We start from the raw sequence: 17,765 nt of genomic DNA, 5'->3' as shown, positions 1-17,765 counted from the left end.
CTTCTCCATTAGCATTTATGTGTTTGCCAAATGCTTATGTGCATACACTGAAAGCACATATTCATACACAGTTGAAATGGTCTTTAATTCAATGATAGAGTACATTAATAGTTATATACACATGTTCTTCAACAGCCTGGATATACATTTTTGTGTTGAAGTTGTCACACATGCCCACAAAATAAATGTATTATCATCATCAGGCCAAGGTCTCTAGACAGACATTATCAATGTATTATTATCCTGCTGGCCTGCATTTCTCTTAGAATTAGGTAAAGGTATAATCATCGCACAATTTCTCAATAGGTAACATTTACATGTGATTAAAATTTGCACTTTCTAACAATGTAGAACATATGGAATATTTAGGAGTGCATGCAGTGTGGGGTAACCTATCCTTAGCTGTGTAATGTAGCAATCATTTGAAGTTCTGCATGAAAATCAATGTTCATGGTTTCACTAAATAAATATTCGTGCTTTGATCAAAGATATCAACCTCTGTGCACTACCCATGTCTTATAGTGTCGAATGCAGTTCATGAAGATGGAAGCCCATATATGATCTTTATGACAATTTAATGATTTGGGTCTGACCCTATGGGCATTAAAAAACACCAGGCTATAGATCTAGCTCGGGTTCATTTAAATATTTTAGTCACAGCCACATGTTTCTGGTCAGCTATTTGTGTGTATTAGCTCCACAGAATTTTTTATTTATTTATGGTTTAATTTACCGTTAGTAGCTTAATTGGATTTCACACTTGAATCCGAAAGATATTAAAAACCTTCCCTAAGTATTTGAATGGAAACCCTCAGCAGTCTTTTCTGTCATTAGTCACATAGAATTAGGAGTATTAACTTGATATTGACATTCTTATTGGTATTTGCCTGTAAATACTAATATCTTTGTGAGTTGAGTGTCAAGTGCTGCTCTACCTTTTAGTACTCGTTAACATTGTGCACTAATCCACTCAGCTGGGACAGTGTTCTTCAATAAGATGACCTAGTTCTGGGTGTCTTCTGATAACAGGCCTACAGTAATACGATGTGTTCAACCTGCACTACGCCATATGATCCCATTCCTTCTCTTTCTATTCTCTTGGGTGTCTCTCTCTGCTCTCAGGTTCTGGGGAGGAAATGGGAGCCAAGACATCGTTGGTGGATGCTATGGGGGCCCACTCTGCCCTCGCTCCGTCTCTCACTCTTGAGAACATCCAGGCAGCATACAAAGAAGGAGAGGAGATGGCTGCCAGAGAGCTGATTCAGAGAGCCTGCTGCATGGAGTGCAGTGCAGGGGAGCCCCTGATAAATGGGGTGAGTACACCGTAAATACACATGACATGTGGTGGCTGGGCTGTAGTTATCAGTGTCACAACATGTGTTATGCATGCTGAAAACTATGGTTAATGTAATATGCTGTAATAAGCAGGTCAGGGCTTTTTAATACTTGCACCCAGCTGGTTTAAGTAAATCAACCTAAAAAAATGAGCTCTCATTGAAAGATAGTGGGATAAAGAGAGAGAGAGAGAATATTCTTATACGAACAATTGTAAGAGAAATTTATGATAGGAATACAAACACATGTGAGCTACACCGTGATAGAATCACTGTATCAGATCCCTGAAAGATGGTCAAGACCTTAACTGATGTTTTTCAGGTTTATTGAAGTTCCCATAAACAATAAGAGCTGGATTTAAAGATAAAAAAAATTAATATTCGACAGGCTGTCAGCTATCATTGTGTGTGTGTTTTATACATATATTTATATATCTATAGGAACATCTCCTGTGTGCCGCCACTCAGCATGGTGATCTGGAGAGTGTGCATTACCTGCTAAAAGAAGCTCGTATCTCGGTGCCCCAGGAGCCATCCAACAGCAACCCAGCCATCATGGCAGCTTACTGCGGCCACACCAGCCTGGTCAAAGAGCTGCTGGATGCTATACCAGGTAGGAGAAAGAGCGACGGCTCAACATTCACAAAATATGAGACAGGGCAGGCCTTTAATTTGTAAAAAATTGTTTTAATCAATGGTCAGTTGGTACTTTTCAGCAGTGGTGTATAAAGTACTTGAAAGCCATACTTGAGTAAAAGTACAGATATCTTACCTGGAAGTGACTCCGGTAAAAGTATAAGTCACCCGTCAGAGAATGACTTGAGTAAAAGTCTTAAAGTAGCTCATATTAAATCGACTTAAGTATCAAAAGTATCTGGTGTTGAAATGTACTCAAGTATCAAAAGTAAAAGTACAAGTACAAAAATTTGAAATGCAAAGTGCTTTTTATTGTAGGCCTACACAGACACAAAACAACCCCAAATTGTTCTCTTCAGGATTTATTTAAACTGAAATTATAACAACAATATACATATAATGTATAATTTTACAAATTTGGAACCCCAGATGCTGAGGTTCAAATAGTATTGAACTAGTGCATCTGAAATTCAAGTGCCTCTTGTGTCTACCTAAGAACACTAATAGACCACAGTATAACCACTAAATGTCATTTAGATATTTACAAAGTGTAATTCTGTAAATATCACTAAACAATGGAGCTTTCATCAGTAGCAGGAATGATACACAATGCCCCTTATGATAATTCAACAAAGGGAAACAAGTTCTAGCACACGAAATAAGATAGTTTCTCTTTTGTTAACAGCCTGAACAGCGCCAGTACAGAGAAGAAACAAATGGAAATGTTTTACCTGTGACTTTCTGTTCTTAAATGATTCACACGTAGGTTCCACATATGGCAGCATCGGAATTTACTCGGACAAGCCTTTCGAAAATTCAATCCATATTCTGATATGTTCAGTGGAACGAGGCAGGAACACAAACGTAGGGAGATAAGTGCATGTATGGAATTTTATTTACACAATCAGGAGTTTACGAAGGAAATGTTCAAAACCTAAATTGGCCACAAAACCGAGAGTGCTGACAGGCTGGTCAGTTCAGATACAACCAAAGATCCTGAGTACAAAGGGACTGCAAGGTTCTATCAGGTAGGCAGGCAGGTAAGACAGATACAGAAACAGACCGACAAAAAGGTCAGCCCAAAGGTCAGGCCTGTCGCAGGCCCAGCTTAAACGCCTCGAGTATATTTGGTTACTCCTCAAATGTGTTTGTCTTCTCCCGGAGATCCTTGACCTGCTCTGTTATACAAGCAGTAAGAATATATTTTTAACAATACCCTATTTGCACTTCTTTATATATACCAAGTAGAAAGTACAGAAATGTGTGTTCAAATGTAGTGAGTAAAAGTAAAAAGTCATCAGGAAAAATCAGTACTCAATGAAGTACAGATATGTGAAAAATCTACTTAAGTACAGTAACGAAGTATTTCTACTTCGCTACTTCCCACCACTGCTTTTCAGCCTGTGAAAACCTGTAACTCTAGATGAGCTGTGTCAAGTCTGAGAAGTTAACTGATGTTACCAAGCTTGACCTGAAATTGGAGATGACAAATGTTTCACAATTAATTATAAACTGCAGGTGTGGAGGAAGAGATGGGCCGAGAGGGTCTAATAAAAGGGGTTGAATTATGAGAAGTCTCTGGCTCCCTCTCAGGTCCATGTCTAAGGAAAGACTTACTGAACTGGATGCTGGCCACATCTTGCCAGCAGGGTCACCTGGATGTGGTCCGGTTGCTGGTCCACAGCTATGACGCTGATGTCAAGGACTGTGCCATCCAAAGCAATGACTTTGCTGTTGTAACTGGACTGCCACTGTATGCTGCTGCACGGGCAGGTAGGGAGACGAACATGTATACACGCCACATTACACATTATACATATAACAGAAGGCTTCTTTACTGATTGATAATTCCATGTTCCTTTAAAAAACATTCAACATCTGTATTTAATGTTTACTTGCTTTTTCCATAGATGCCTTCCATTAGACTAATTCGGCAACTCCCTTCCCACACTCTGAACATCTATGAGTCCTCCCCCTATATCCCCTACTCCTTCTCCTCCATGGAATATTTAAGGGACTGGAACACCCTTGATGATTGTAGAGTTCAATCTGTTTTGGGACAAGTGAGGAAAAGAGGAAGCATAAATAACTGAATGGAAAGCACCCCATATCTTTCCTCTTAAAGAGTTTATACTCACACGAGACACCGTGGCACAGGCCCACAACCCATAGATCTGCAATCTGCAATATGATCTCAGCCTTGAGTGGGCATACAAAGAAATAACGTGTGAATAAAGAAAGTAGACTTCACACTTAAAAACTTGTGTACAGGAATTTATAGTGTCACTTACCTCCAAGTTGAAATTGTCTCTTTGTGCCTATAAACAGGCACAAAGATGACCGATCCCTTCAAATGACAACAATGACTTAGAAGTCAAAGTTAATATGTGTAATATGTGAATTCTTTCTTACAGGTGGATTCACTGATGCAAAGTTACACTGACAGTCACAGCAGTATTACTGTAGAAACACTTGGCACTCACTCTGATCTATGTTACAGAATGTAATTTCACACACTTGTGTCACTACTGCATGAGGATTAGCATGAGGTATTGTGCTTGAATTGTATAGCCTCATATAAAGGATGTTTTTTGTCTTGAATATAGAATATCTCCTATGTGAAAATGTGTGTATTGTGGGTTGTAATAAGCTGATGTTGCTTTTCCGGGAAATTGCTGTTGCACATGGTGAAAGACTATAAACGAACCTCTGCCAAAGTGGAAAGAGAGACTAAGTAGTGTGTTTTGTGTTGAAGGTAATGTGGAGATAGCTCGCTTCCTGCTGCAGAATGGAGCAGGATTCTCATCCTACACCCTGATGGACCATCCAACCTTCAGCAAACACCTCCTCAGACTCCAGCTCCAGGAAACATCGCACGGAGAATTGAAGGAGGTTTGTAACGCAGGAGTCGTTGTTTCTAAACCACTGTGAGGGTCTACACAATATAGCTCAATCATACACACATGAACGGATTTTCACCAAACTTGGTGGGAATATTACTGTAACTTAATGTGTAACGGTCTGAACCTTACAATGTAAAGTACCTTTAGATAACATTACATTACATTACATTTCATTTCATTTAGCTGACGCTTTTATATAAAATCTCATAGAAAACGTAGAGAAAATCGATGTGTTGCTCGGTCTTGATATTGAGTTGGTGGCCATATATAAATCGGTATATTTGGAAGAGCTGTCCACTTGTGATAGAGTTCCTCTTTGTGCATGCAGGCTGTCAGAGTGTGTTGGAGCGGCCTGCAGCTGCCCTGGTTGGAGCTTGATTGGTTCATGGACATCTCCTCACGAATCACCCACCTGGATCTGTCTTCCAACAGTCTGACTGCTCTGCCCTCTGTGGTGCCCTGGGGCCTCATCTACCTGCAAACTCTAGATCTTTCTGACAACATGCTGAAGGAGCTGCCTCCTGCTCACAGCTCTCAGGAGGTCATCTGCTCCAGGTACACATGGCAGGAGGTACTGTGGCCTGGCTGCAGCTGTGATGTATATTTTTCCACTGAGCCCCAGGGTAGAAGCTAGTCAGTGTCCTTCATCTTTGATATGATTGATTTCCTCCAGTTAATTAGTTGTATAGAGTAACATGGTGATGTGTGCATCAATATATTGTTACTGCTATTTTCATTGGCTAAATGACAATTTAAAGGAAAGAAAAACAGAAATAGATCAGACTAATGTGTACCGGACCAAGGTATGCACAGAGATCAGAATAAGGAGGGAAGTGGTAGCTCCTATCAAAATAAATAAATACAAATGTTAAATAAACACTAGGGCTGCAGGCACCACTTTCGGGAGTAGTAGTATATCAAAGTGTAAGATATGTAATGAAGAAGTAATTTCCTTTTGCCACTAGGGCGCACTGTGATTGTATGCCTTTTAAGAACTTTTAATGTGGGTGTTACGGTGTTTTTGTGTGGGTTCAAGGTGTTTGGATGAACCTCAACAAATTTGAAGTTGATCTGATGAGTAAATCATTAGATCAATCATTAGATCAAATGTGTAAATCAGCCAAAATAGATAATACATTCAAAGTGGCTGACTCCCTGTTGGGTTTAGCATATTGGTCCTTGAGACTTTTTTTCTCGTCCGATACATGTGTGTACTGAATCCTGTAAATATCGATGAAATGAGACCAAGGAGCTGTGCTTTTGGGGGTACTGCTGAGCAATTTCAAATTACTCCAGAAACCGAAAATTGACACCACTTTTGAATTTCCTATGTAGCTCCATGAGCTCTGGAGCATGTCTAGGCCCCTTAAAAATGCAATCCTTTTGCTGCAATAATTATAATCCGAGCAATTGTCAGTGCCTGGGCCCTAATAGATTAACTGGCAGGAAAGTAAGACAGTAAGACCCTGGCATAATTTGGATGTGGAGCATCGTTGATCGAAGGCAATCATAAAGGAAGAACTCGGTGGTTTGTTTCAGCCACAAATTGGAATTACACTCAACTCAACCGAGTGATCTAAACTCAAAGGGACGACGATACCAAACCTGAGTAATGATGAAAACAATATGATTTTACTAACCCAAAGGTGCCTTTCAATTAACAAAACTATGGGAGTGAGGATGCCAACTCTCCAGCCTCCCTCAAATCAGTCAGCCTCTGCAGGGAATCTTGAGTCTATGGGGAGTTTTTGTTTGTTTTAACTGTTTTGTTTCTGTATGATATTGTAAGGTCTCAACCTAACCAGGTGCCTCAACATAATGTATGTTTTTCTGTTCTTCAGTTTGAAGCAGGTGAATCTCTCTCAGAACCAGCTCACCAGTTTGCCCCCCGGACTTCTCCATCTGATCCACATCCAGAGAATTTCTGCCGGCAGGAACCAGCTCAAAGTGCTGTTCGACATCCATGACAGTATGTTTCAACTCTGTTATAATTTAGTTAGTGAAGACCAAAGCAAACATGATTGTTTACCTGTTTGAGATGCAGTGGAACTGGAGAAAGTTAATATTTTCAGTTAACAGTCACCTTAACCTGCCTGGCAGATGCTCAGTTGTTGTTTTCTTATTTTTATATATACATTTTCCTTTAAGAATGCACTGTGTATAGTGGTTTTCAGCTGAATTGTATCACCCACAGTGCTAGAAAACACAGCGCTAATCCAGAATGAGTGGTAGGCTGCAAAGATCTTTTATAGTTTATATAGAGATTTTAGAAATAATGATGTCCTGTTAAATTAAAAACAAGTGTCCCAAATGCAGCAGAGAACAGCAGCCTTCTTTTTTCTGGATATCCATATACAGCTAGCAGTATACTAATATGCAGAGGCTGTCAGGTTCTTTGTTTTTGTTCTGCATGCTGGCAGTATTCACCAACTTCCACATTCTTTCTCAGTGTCATCAGTTGCTGGGCAATATTCCATCTAGGGACCTGGCAATTATACTTTTATAAATGAATACATCATCACAGTGGATTTTGATTGAAGTTGCTGATAATCACCTAATCACCTGATTGGTTTGGCATGTCTCTGCATAATGTTCATGAATATTTGTAGGTACAGCCATTTAAATACTTTCTGTAAATTCATTGTTTCCATAAATGTGTGAGACAATATATGTACTGACTCAAACTTATTGAGAGTAAAAGCAGAGGAATGGCCTTCGGTCACCGAGGTCGGATTGAGACACAGCGTGTGTTCTTTCATTTCAGCTACAAACTGGATCGGCCTTCGTAAGTTAGAGGAGCTGGACGTGTCCGATAACGGTCTGACCAGTCTGCCTGTGGCTCTGATGCACTGTTTGAAATCCCTGAGCTTCCTCAATGTGAGCAGGAACAAACTGAGCAGCTTCCCTGACCCCTGGGCTTGTCCACTGGTAAGAAACCAGACAAATTATAATAATCCACTTCCTGTTTGTTGAATCAGCAGATATTAAAAAGATTTTTCTTTTAGTCACAATAGATTATTTTAATCTGTTCATTCTCTTTGATATAATGGTTACTGATATATTAATTGAGTTAATTTAATGACTTTTTATAATCATTTAGTAATAGTTGGAAGTACCTCTTTTTATGTGTAAATTTGGCTTTCAGTATGGGCAGATCTTCAACTAAATTACATCTATGTAACTAATAATGCACAAATCAATTTATTGTTCTTGTCTCCACAAAACACTTTTGGAGTTCAGGGGTAACAGTGTAGCTGAGTAGTTACACTGTCTTTAGATGTAATAAAACAACAGAAAAATCACAACATGCCTCCATACTGCTCCTGTGGTGTCATTCAAATGTTACCAAGCCACAACATTCATTTTCGTCTCGAAGCGAGGTCATTAAAATTGTGTTTTAAGCCTAAACGTCCATCAGAAATGGCTAAGCTAGCATTTCCTGACGCTCCCTGAATGCACCTCATCAGACGACATTCAGGCTTAAAAACCTGTAAATGACGCAGTTTTTCTTTTGTTTTATTACATCTGAAGAAGGACACACCATTGACCTCAATTGTACCTGAATCTGCTCTAACAAGTTTAACCCTGAGGCTCCAGAAGTGTTTTGTGGATTTAAACCACTGATATATCATCTTAGCGGTACCAATACCTCAAAGTACACCCCAGAAAGGTGTCAAATATAGGCCCTTTAATGGTTTGGCCCTGTTGTAAACTGACTTTGAAGGTGATTCTGGGTAGGTCAGATTGTTAGTCTATATTTCTTAATCTATATTTAGTAAATTATATATTATTGTCAATTTTTTACATAATAACAAAATATAATTTTTCTTTGTCCAACTCTGCAGAAACAATGCAAAGCTTCATTCAATGAAATTGAGAGTCTTCCAAACACGATCTCCATCTTCTGGAGGACTAAGCTGCAGGAGGTGGACTTCTCTGACAACATCCTTAAGGAACTGCCCTCATACATCTTCGAACTGGAGGTGAGAACCATCTGGATCTGTTCTCACATGTCTGAATATCAATTGATCAATCAAACGAATATTCGATCACACACAGTACTTGACAGAATAAAAGCAATGAAAAAAATTGAAAATTAAGAAACATCAAAGGCAAATAAAAAAAAAATATGAGAGAAGGTTCAGGGCATACCTTAACTGTCAAATAACTGCCAGATCATTTTGATAATTAGCTGTATTTTTTTCATATTGGACACAGGCCCTCATAGGATCATAGAATCCTCTTCAGCAATATGTCTTCAAAGTAAAATGTTCATTGCTGTAATGCTTCATATCTTGATGACTTACAGAATTTTTTATTTTGAAAGGATGTGAACTGGGTCTGAAGATTGTGTTGATTGTTTAACAAACTTGTAAAAGAGACTGCATTCTATGTATAGAAAAATAACAGAAATTCAATGATTAATTTCATTATATATAAGCCACACACGTGAAGAGCAATAAAGCAAATTCAATTCCATGAAAAACTGACCATAAAATCTTCCATGCAAATAAACCAGGTAGGATAAGCACAACGTTTCGAACTTCACTCTACAGTATAGACTGTAAAAAGCTCTTTACACAACGTTCAGCAAACAATCAAAAGTGGACTCAATAATGACAAGGAATAATTGTGAAGTAGCTAAAGAGCATTAACACATGACAAAAAAAAACCAGTCCCTTCCAAACAGAAAGGTTTAGATTGACGAATAAGAGAAAATGTTAAAAGATCAGTTTTTAAACACACAAACAAGCCTCCAGATGGCGGTGCTGCTGTGTGGATGGCCTGATGTTTCACTCAGGGACTTCATGTTCGTGTTCTGCAGCTTTGGAGCACCTGGACGTAGGGAACAATTACATGCAGATATATTCTGCTCACGTTATTATTCAAATTGTAAATTTTGGAATTGGCACTTTAATAGAAAGGCTAGTTAAACAAGCAACAGAAGCTGAGAGATGCAAAATCACATTTATAAAAGGGATCAACTCTTAAGTCAGTCAAGCAGGAAGCATCTCATTCTTCTCAGGTTAGTGTATTTTCTCATCTTTATAATCTTTTTATCGATATTAATGGTTTGAATGAGTTGTACGGATACGTTGTCTGCTTTTCTCCGTGGCCTAAAACATGTTTGAGTGCCCTAATTTCAACCAATTTATTATTTTAATGTAAAAACATAATACTAAATTGAACATATAAATAATTTATGTTATGTTCACTGAATTAGTGTGATTTATATCAATACTTTCTGTTTAGAGAGGCTTGTTCGATGAATATGCCATGGAAACTCATGGACTTTAAATGAGCTTTAAGATGTATGAATTCAAAAAAATTCTGAATGAGGCCAAATGGCTTTTTTCACATCAATCCTTTCAGCAATGCAAGAGGAGACATTAATGCATCTTCATGTCCTCAGCAGTTGAATTAAGTGGCCCATGCTCGTAGTTGAGCCTCAACTATGTTAAGTTATAATTTATAGATGCATTTAATTTATTTTGATGTATTAATCAAGAGGGCTCCTTCAGACTGAAATCTCCTTCTCTTATGAATTAGTTGCTCTTACAACCCAATAGCAACCATAAAAAGATGAAATAAAGGGAAGTATAAGAATACAAGTATTTCGCGGCTAATATGTATCCTGTTCTTCCACAGAATGAGAAAGCTCAGTTACTTTTAGTTGCACACAGACATCTTGATTTCTTTTGCTAGGTGTTACTGCTTCAACATTATTATAAAGGCTGCGTCATCATATTTCAGAATATTTGGCTCAAGAACAAGAAACAATAAGACAATGCTATAGCATCATAATTAGCTTGTAGCTGCAGACATAACCAAACAGTGAGTAGGATTAGGATGTCTTATGTTCTCATTGCATCACAGGAATTTGAGCTACGGTGCAGTGTGCCAGCTGTCTATCCTGGAAATGGAAAGGCAGATGTTTGACTGTATCTCACCTCTGTTCTCATCAGACTGTGGTCTCACTGAGACTGTGTGGGAATCGTATCGTCACCCTCCCAGCCCCCAGTAAGTGGAAATGCTCTCAGCTCAGGACCCTTGATCTTTCTAGGAACCAGCTTGGCAAGTAGGTCCAAACACATACACTACTTCACACTTTATCTATGTACACACTGTCAGCTGGGGTCAGCTGTTACTGAACAACTGTATGGATGTCTGTAAAAAAAAAATCTTGCACAGTTTTAACACACATAAGCTTTGAAGAGCATTGCTATTGAGATAAAAACAGGACTGTAATCCATTTCGATACCTTGACAATAGGGTATGGCAATCTAATGACACCCCCCCTAGTGGCACCCCCCCTCTCTTCATCTCATGGGCCCACCACCTGTGGGAAGACCCGTTGGGGTCGGGTGCGCAGCCACATGGGTGGCAGCGAAGTTTAGGGGTCTCGACGGACCAGACCCGGGCGGCAGAAGCTGGCTCTGGGGACGTGGAACGTCACCTCGCTGTGGGGAAAGGAACCGGAGCTTGTGAGGGAGGTGGAGCGCTATCAGTTAGATCTGGTGGGGCTTACCTCCACGCACAGTCTCAGCTCTGGTACCGTACTCCTGGATAAGGGTTGGACTTTATTCTTCTCCGGAGTTGCCAAGGGCGTGAGGCGCCGGGCGGGTGTGGGGATACTCATAAATCCCCGGCTGAGCGCCGCGGTGTTGGAGTTTACCCCGGTAGACGAGAGGGTCGCCTCCCTGCGCCTAAGGGTTGTAGGGGGGAAAACTCTGACTGTTGTTTGTGCGTATGCACCAAACAGCAGTTCAGAGTACTCGGCCTTCTTGGAGACCCTGAATGGAGTCCTGTACGGGGCTCCAGTAGGGGACTCCGTACTTCTGCTGGGTGACTTCAACGCCCACGTGGGCAACGATGGAGACACCTGGAGAGGCATGGTGGGGAGGAACGGCCTCCCTGATCTGAACCCGAGCGGTCGTTTGTTATTGGACTTCTGTGCTAGCCATGGATTATCCATAACAAACACCATGTTCGAACATAAGGGTGCTCATAAGTGTACCTGGCACCAGAGTACCCTAGGCCGAAGATCAATGATCGATTTTGTGATCGTGTCTTCTGATCTGAGGCCGCATGTTTTGGACACTCGGGTAAAGAGAGGGGCGGAACTGTCAACCGACCACCATCTGGTTGTGAGTTGGATCAGGGAGTGGGGGAAATTTCCGGATAGACCTGGTAAGCCCAAACGAGTAGTGCGGGTGAACTGGGAACGCCTGGAGGAGGCCCCCGTCCTAGGTATCTTCAACTCACACCTCCGGCGGAGTTTTTCTGGCATTCCTGTGGAGGTTGGGGGCATTGAGCCGGAGTGGGCGGTGTTCAAAGCCTCCATTGCTGAAGCTGCGGCGGCTAGCTGTGGCCTCAGGGTCTTAGGCTCCTCAAGGGGCGGTAACCCTCGGACACCGTGGTGGACACCGGTGGTCAGGGAAGCCGTCCGATTGAAGAAGGAGGCCTTCCGGGATATGATATCCTGGAGGACTCCTGACTCGGTTGCAGGGTACCGACAGGCCCGAAGGGCTGCAGCTGCTGCCGTGTCGGAGGCTAAGCAGCGGGTGTGGGAGAAGTTCGGAGAGGCCATGGAGAAGGACTTTCGGTCGGCACCAAAGTGTTTCTGGAAGACTATCCGGCACCTCAGGAGGGGGAAACGGGGAACCATCCAAGCTGTGTACAGTAAGGATGGGACTCTGTTGACCTCAACTGAGGAGGTTGTCGGACGTTGGAAGGAACACTTTGAGGAACTCCTGAATCCGAATAACACGCCCTCTATGTTGGAGGCAGAGCTCGAGGTTGATGGTGTTTCATCGTCAATTTCCCTGGTGGAGGTCACTGAGGTGGTCAAACATCTCCGCAGTGGCAAGGCCCCAGGGATTGATGAGATCCGGCCAGAAATGCTAAAGGCTCTGGGTGTTGAGGGGCTGTCATGGTTGACACGCCTATTCAACATCGCGTGGGAGTCGGGTACAGTGCCAAAGGAGTGGCAAACCGGGGTGGTGGTTCCCCTGTTCAAAAAGGGGGACCAGAGAGTGTGTGCCAATTACCGGGGCATCACACTTCTCAGCCTCCCTGGTAAAGTCTACTCCACGGTGCTGGAAAGGAGGGTTCGGCCGATCGTCGAACCTCAGATTGAAGAGGAACAATGCGGTTTTCGCCCCGGACGTGGAACTACGGACCAGCTCTACACTCTCGCAAGGATCCTGGAGGGGGCCTGGGAGTATGCCCATCCGGTCTACATGTGTTTTGTGGATCTGGAGAAGGCGTATGACCGGGTCCCCAGGGAGAAACTGTGGGAGGTGCTGCGGGAGTATGGGGTAAGGGGGTCTATCCTCAGGGCCATCCAATCCCTGTACTCCCAAAGCGAGAGCTGTGTTCGCGTCCTCGGCAGCCAGTCAGTTTCGTTCTCAGTGGATGCTGGTCTCCGCCAGGGCTGCGCCTTGTCACCAATCCTGTTTGTGATATACATGGACAGGATATCGAGGCGTAGTCGTGGTGGGGAGGGGTTGCAGTTCGGTGGTCTGAGGATCTCGTCAATGCTTTTTGCAGATGACGTGGTCCTCATTGGATCATCGGCCTGTGACCTTCAGCACTCACTGGATCGGCTGGCGGCCGAGTGTGAAGCGGCTGGGATGAGGATCAGCACCGCTAAATCTGAGGCCATGACTCTTAGCAGGAAACCGATGGATTGCTTACTCCGGGTAGGAAATGAGTCCTTAGCCCAAGTGAAGGAGTTCAAGTACCTTGGGGTCTTGTTCGCGAGTGAGGGTACTATGGAGCGTGAGATTGGCCGGAGAATCGGAGCAGCGGGGGCGGTATTGCGTTCGCTTTACCGCATCGTTGTAACGAAAAGAGAGCTGAGCCGCAAGGCAAAGCTCTCGATCTACCAGTCGATCTTCGTTCCTATCCTCACTTATGGTCATGAGGGCTGGGTGATGACCGAAAGGACGAGATCACGGGTACAAGCGGCCGAGATGAGTTTTCTCAGAAGGGTGGCTGGCGTCTCCCTTAGGGATAGGGTGAGAAGCTCAGCCATCCGTGAGGAACTCGGATTAGAGCCGCTGCTCCTTTACTTAGAAAGGAGTCAGCTGAGGTGGTTCGGGCATCTGGTAAGGATGCCCACTGGGCGCCTTCCTTGGGAGGTGTTTCAGGCACGTCCAGTGGGGAGGAGACCTCGGGGAAGACCCAGGACTAGGTGGAGAGATTATATCTCAACACTGGCCTGGGAACGCCTCGGGATCCCCTGTCAGAGTTGGTCAATGTGGCCCGGGAAAGGGAAGTCTGGGGCCCCCTGCTTGAGCTGCTCCCCCCGCGACCCGACCCCGGATAAGCGGATGAAAATGAGATGAGATGAGAATCTAATGACTTTACTGCAACATTTTATATCTTTAACCCTTGGTCTACCCTAATAATTTGGATCTACAATATGTTCACAAACCAACAGATTTATTGTCAAATAGAAAGCCGTGGCTGTTTCATGCTGTTTGAAAAACAATTCACCACATCTGTCTTGTCAACCAGCAAAAGTGAGAAGCTGCAGTCTGAATCTTTTGTACATTATTTTTAATGATTAAAACTTGGAACCAGATATTGCAATGCAGCTGATAATCTTTTTCCTAGAATACTTATCATTATGCTAACCAAGTAGTTTATTAGGAACAGCATATTGTCATGGTCATGAAACCAGTTGGAAACTTTTAATTTGTGACAGTAGTCGAGCATTATCCTGCTTGAAGTATCCATTAGAAGATGGTGAACTGTGATTAGCATGGTGCGCAAAAATACTAAGACTGTAGCTTTCAAACCATGATTGATTCCTCTCAGTCAGCTCCAAGCATTCTTATCCATTTTCCTCGGACCTCTCTTCATCAACAGAGCTGCTACTCACTGGGTGGTTTTGTTGTGGCTCCATTCTGAGAAAAACCTGTGTATGGAATGCCCGGTGGGATATCTCAGCAGTCTCAGAAAAACCCAAACCAACAATCATATCACTGAGATCATGAACATTCACCAAAGCTCCTGACCTTTATCTGTATACACTGCACTGCTGCCACATGACTGGCTGATTGGATAGTTTCATAAATGTTCCTGTTTACGGGTGTTCCTAGTAAAATGATTGATGTGTGTATTTAATAAATCATACTATTCTTAAAAAGTCTCTTGTGCACAATATTATTGTTTTACTTTATGTCAGGAAAACTGTCACTGTTATAGATAAATCTCGAGAAGTGAAGCTTGTGTAGTAACATTTCATACAGTATGTTTTAATCACACTGTACAGGTTTTGGGCTACAGACCTTATTATTTCTATCATATTTGTCAATTTTGTATCTTTTAGAAATGAAGAAGGGCCTAAATCCAGCAGACTGTCCTTCCTGACTACATGGAACAGGAGAGACCCAGATCCAGGTAGATCTGATTGTTTGAACCTTAATTACAAATCCACATAAAGTTGTGATCACATCGTCCTCTTTGCTAATAACAATGTGGACTGTGATGATGATGTCAGGATCGAAGGCTTAAATATTGTTCTTCAGTCACTGAGTTGATAAGAGTTTTTTAAATGCAATAATTTACCTCAATTCAATAATATCCCAGCATTTCTTTCTGTCCCTGCAATTGTATCACAAACTGAACATGTTTACTATTTAGGCTTTAACCTCTATCAGAAGGAATTATGTTTATCATACCCTTGACTATATTGATTATAGTTTTTTGACAGTATTTGCCTATTTCATCATTGTTTTATGCCCAATCCTGGTCCATTCTTGATGCTTTCTCTCGACATATTTACTTTGTAATCCTTGTGATAGTTTTTATTTTGCATGTTATTTAAAAAAAAACAAACATGCAGAATGTCTCTTTCCTTTAGATTCTACTAGGTATTTGCTGATATATGAATTTCTTATGAAAACTGGGAAATATTTAAAAAAAATGGAAAATACTTCCCTCCCATGTGAACTGAATCATCTCTGACACTACACCTCAAACAAACCTGCAATCCGACTCTAATATCACGAAAATTATTCTGTTTAACCCATGTGGTGTGTGTTTACGCATGCATGCTGTGACCCCCTGCACGGCTCTGTCTTGGCAGTGTGTTCCATAGAGTTTCCCATGATTCTGCGGGATTCACTGGAAGTGCTTTATCTAAACGACAACCAGCTGGAGTGTGTTCCCCAGTCAGTGTGTGGTCTGCACAGCCTCTCTGAGCTCTACCTGTCCAAGTGAGTCCCTTTGTCTCCGTGCCAACCTTCATCTGCATGCTTTCCCTAACTGTCCTCCCTCTGCCACACTGATAATGCTGGTGTCATGGTTGTCGAGCTACTGTCTCTAGATCTGTGTGTGTTTTTATCTTTCCTGTTAGCGACAATAGAAGCCTGAGAGGTGCAGGGCACGGTCATTGCGTTAAGTCTGATGTTCCTCTAGAGGGCACTCTTGTCTCTCTCAGTGCCGTAGATAAGAAATTGGAACATCTGGGTGCTTGAACATTTCCCCTACCACCTATGATTCATTGCAGCAGACAGCAGGGTTCATAATCAGACCCATTCTGCTGATACTGATTCAATACATACTCAATATATATATATATTATTTTTTTTAGCTCTGTGGGAGTTGACACTGAAGAAAACTTTCGGATATTACGTGACCATAAAAAAATGAAATGGTGAAAGTCTATTAAACATTCAGTAAGATCAGTAAGAAACAAATGACATCTGCTTGGGTTCCCAACTGATATCGGTTTAGTCACTGGGAACTGCTGTTTGGTATGAAGTCAGTATGAGTCAGGTCCTACCACAGCTGTCTGCAGCTGTTTTATACAAAGATCACATTGCTCTGCGCTACACTCTCCCCAGAATGATTGAAGTGTTTGGGAAGTCATGGATCTACATTTCCTGTTACTGCCAGAAAACGACTTTGGCAGTAACTCCATCTTCGACTGTTTCTTAGAAAGAGGCTTTGGGACCCTGTTTGACTCTGTCAGTAAAGGTCCATGGGAGCCATGAAACATGATGATTAAAGTAATTGATTAAAGGAAATAATTATAAACTGACACTTGCACTTGGAGGGTAGGAATCTTTGAAAGAAACTCTTTAAATGTGAATCTTTGTCCCCTATTATTTCACCTGCCCTGGGAACAGTAATCCTGGAATCCGGGAGCTTCCAGTGGAGCTTGGTCGGCTCTCCAACCTGTGGCAGCTGGACACAGAAGACCTCAATATCACTAATGTTTCCCAGGAAGTGAGAAAAGAAGGTACTTTCTAACACAGGACTTTTCTAAAGGAGTTTCGGCTAGAAAGAAGAGCTTTGCTTAAAATGATATCCCTCACGATATAAGTTCACAATATTTGAAGTGTCTCCTAAAAGATCAAGTTTGCATTGAAACTGTTTCTGTGGGCTGGAATCATTCTTCCTATTCATACAGTTAGGTATTAAGTTAGGCCATCCCTTTCTAATGGGCTTTCATTGTAAGTGATGGGTTTTTCTGTTCAGAAATACAGTAAGTTGGATAGTGTTTCCATGATGAGCTAAGTTGAAGCAGCCGTAACACAAAGAGGGAAATCTCTGACCTTAACCGAGAGATGAAACCAATTAATTTGTGTAACTCAGACTGCTGGAGCCTCAGATGAACTAACATTGGAAGCCTGTTATCAGAGGGAATGTTTACACAGAAACCACTGCTCAGTGTTAACATGGAGCCCTGATGAATGTAAAGAAAAACTAGTTTACAGTCTACAACATGGATTTATTTTTGTAGCTCAATTAAATTTATATCAGTTATCGGAGCATGGCGATAACCCTAAAAAGCTAAAGTTGGGTCAGATTTGAATTAGAAAGTTGCTCTGCAAAATGTAATGGACATTTTACAATGTACAGTCTGCGCAAT

At 41.9% G+C, this 17,765-nt stretch overlaps 1 protein-coding gene across 2 annotated transcripts in view; it reads left to right on the top strand.

Annotated features, from left to right (window-relative positions):
• The window catches only part of lrrk1 (leucine-rich repeat kinase 1), a 59,540-nt gene that overhangs the window by 7,499 nt on the left and 34,276 nt on the right, over positions 1-17,765 (top strand). For both annotated transcript variants that reach the window (XM_062390607.1, XM_062390597.1), the window contains exons 3-14: positions 1,123-1,313; positions 1,776-1,947; positions 3,564-3,743; positions 4,726-4,862; positions 5,202-5,428; positions 6,715-6,842; positions 7,638-7,801; positions 8,719-8,856; positions 10,840-10,952; positions 15,216-15,286; positions 15,975-16,104; positions 17,020-17,132. In XM_062390607.1, the coding sequence (XP_062246591.1) occupies positions 1,123-1,313; positions 1,776-1,947; positions 3,564-3,743; positions 4,726-4,862; positions 5,202-5,428; positions 6,715-6,842; positions 7,638-7,801; positions 8,719-8,856; positions 10,840-10,952; positions 15,216-15,286; positions 15,975-16,104; positions 17,020-17,132 (1,764 nt within the window). The remainder of the gene's footprint in view (positions 1-1,122; positions 1,314-1,775; positions 1,948-3,563; positions 3,744-4,725; positions 4,863-5,201; positions 5,429-6,714; positions 6,843-7,637; positions 7,802-8,718; positions 8,857-10,839; positions 10,953-15,215; positions 15,287-15,974; positions 16,105-17,019; positions 17,133-17,765) is intronic.

Source organism: Platichthys flesus, chromosome 1, assembly GCF_949316205.1.
Source record: "Platichthys flesus chromosome 1, fPlaFle2.1, whole genome shotgun sequence".
Classification (NCBI taxonomy): Eukaryota; Metazoa; Chordata; class Actinopteri; order Pleuronectiformes; family Pleuronectidae; genus Platichthys; species Platichthys flesus.
This window is presented reverse-complemented; position numbering and strand designations above follow the sequence as displayed.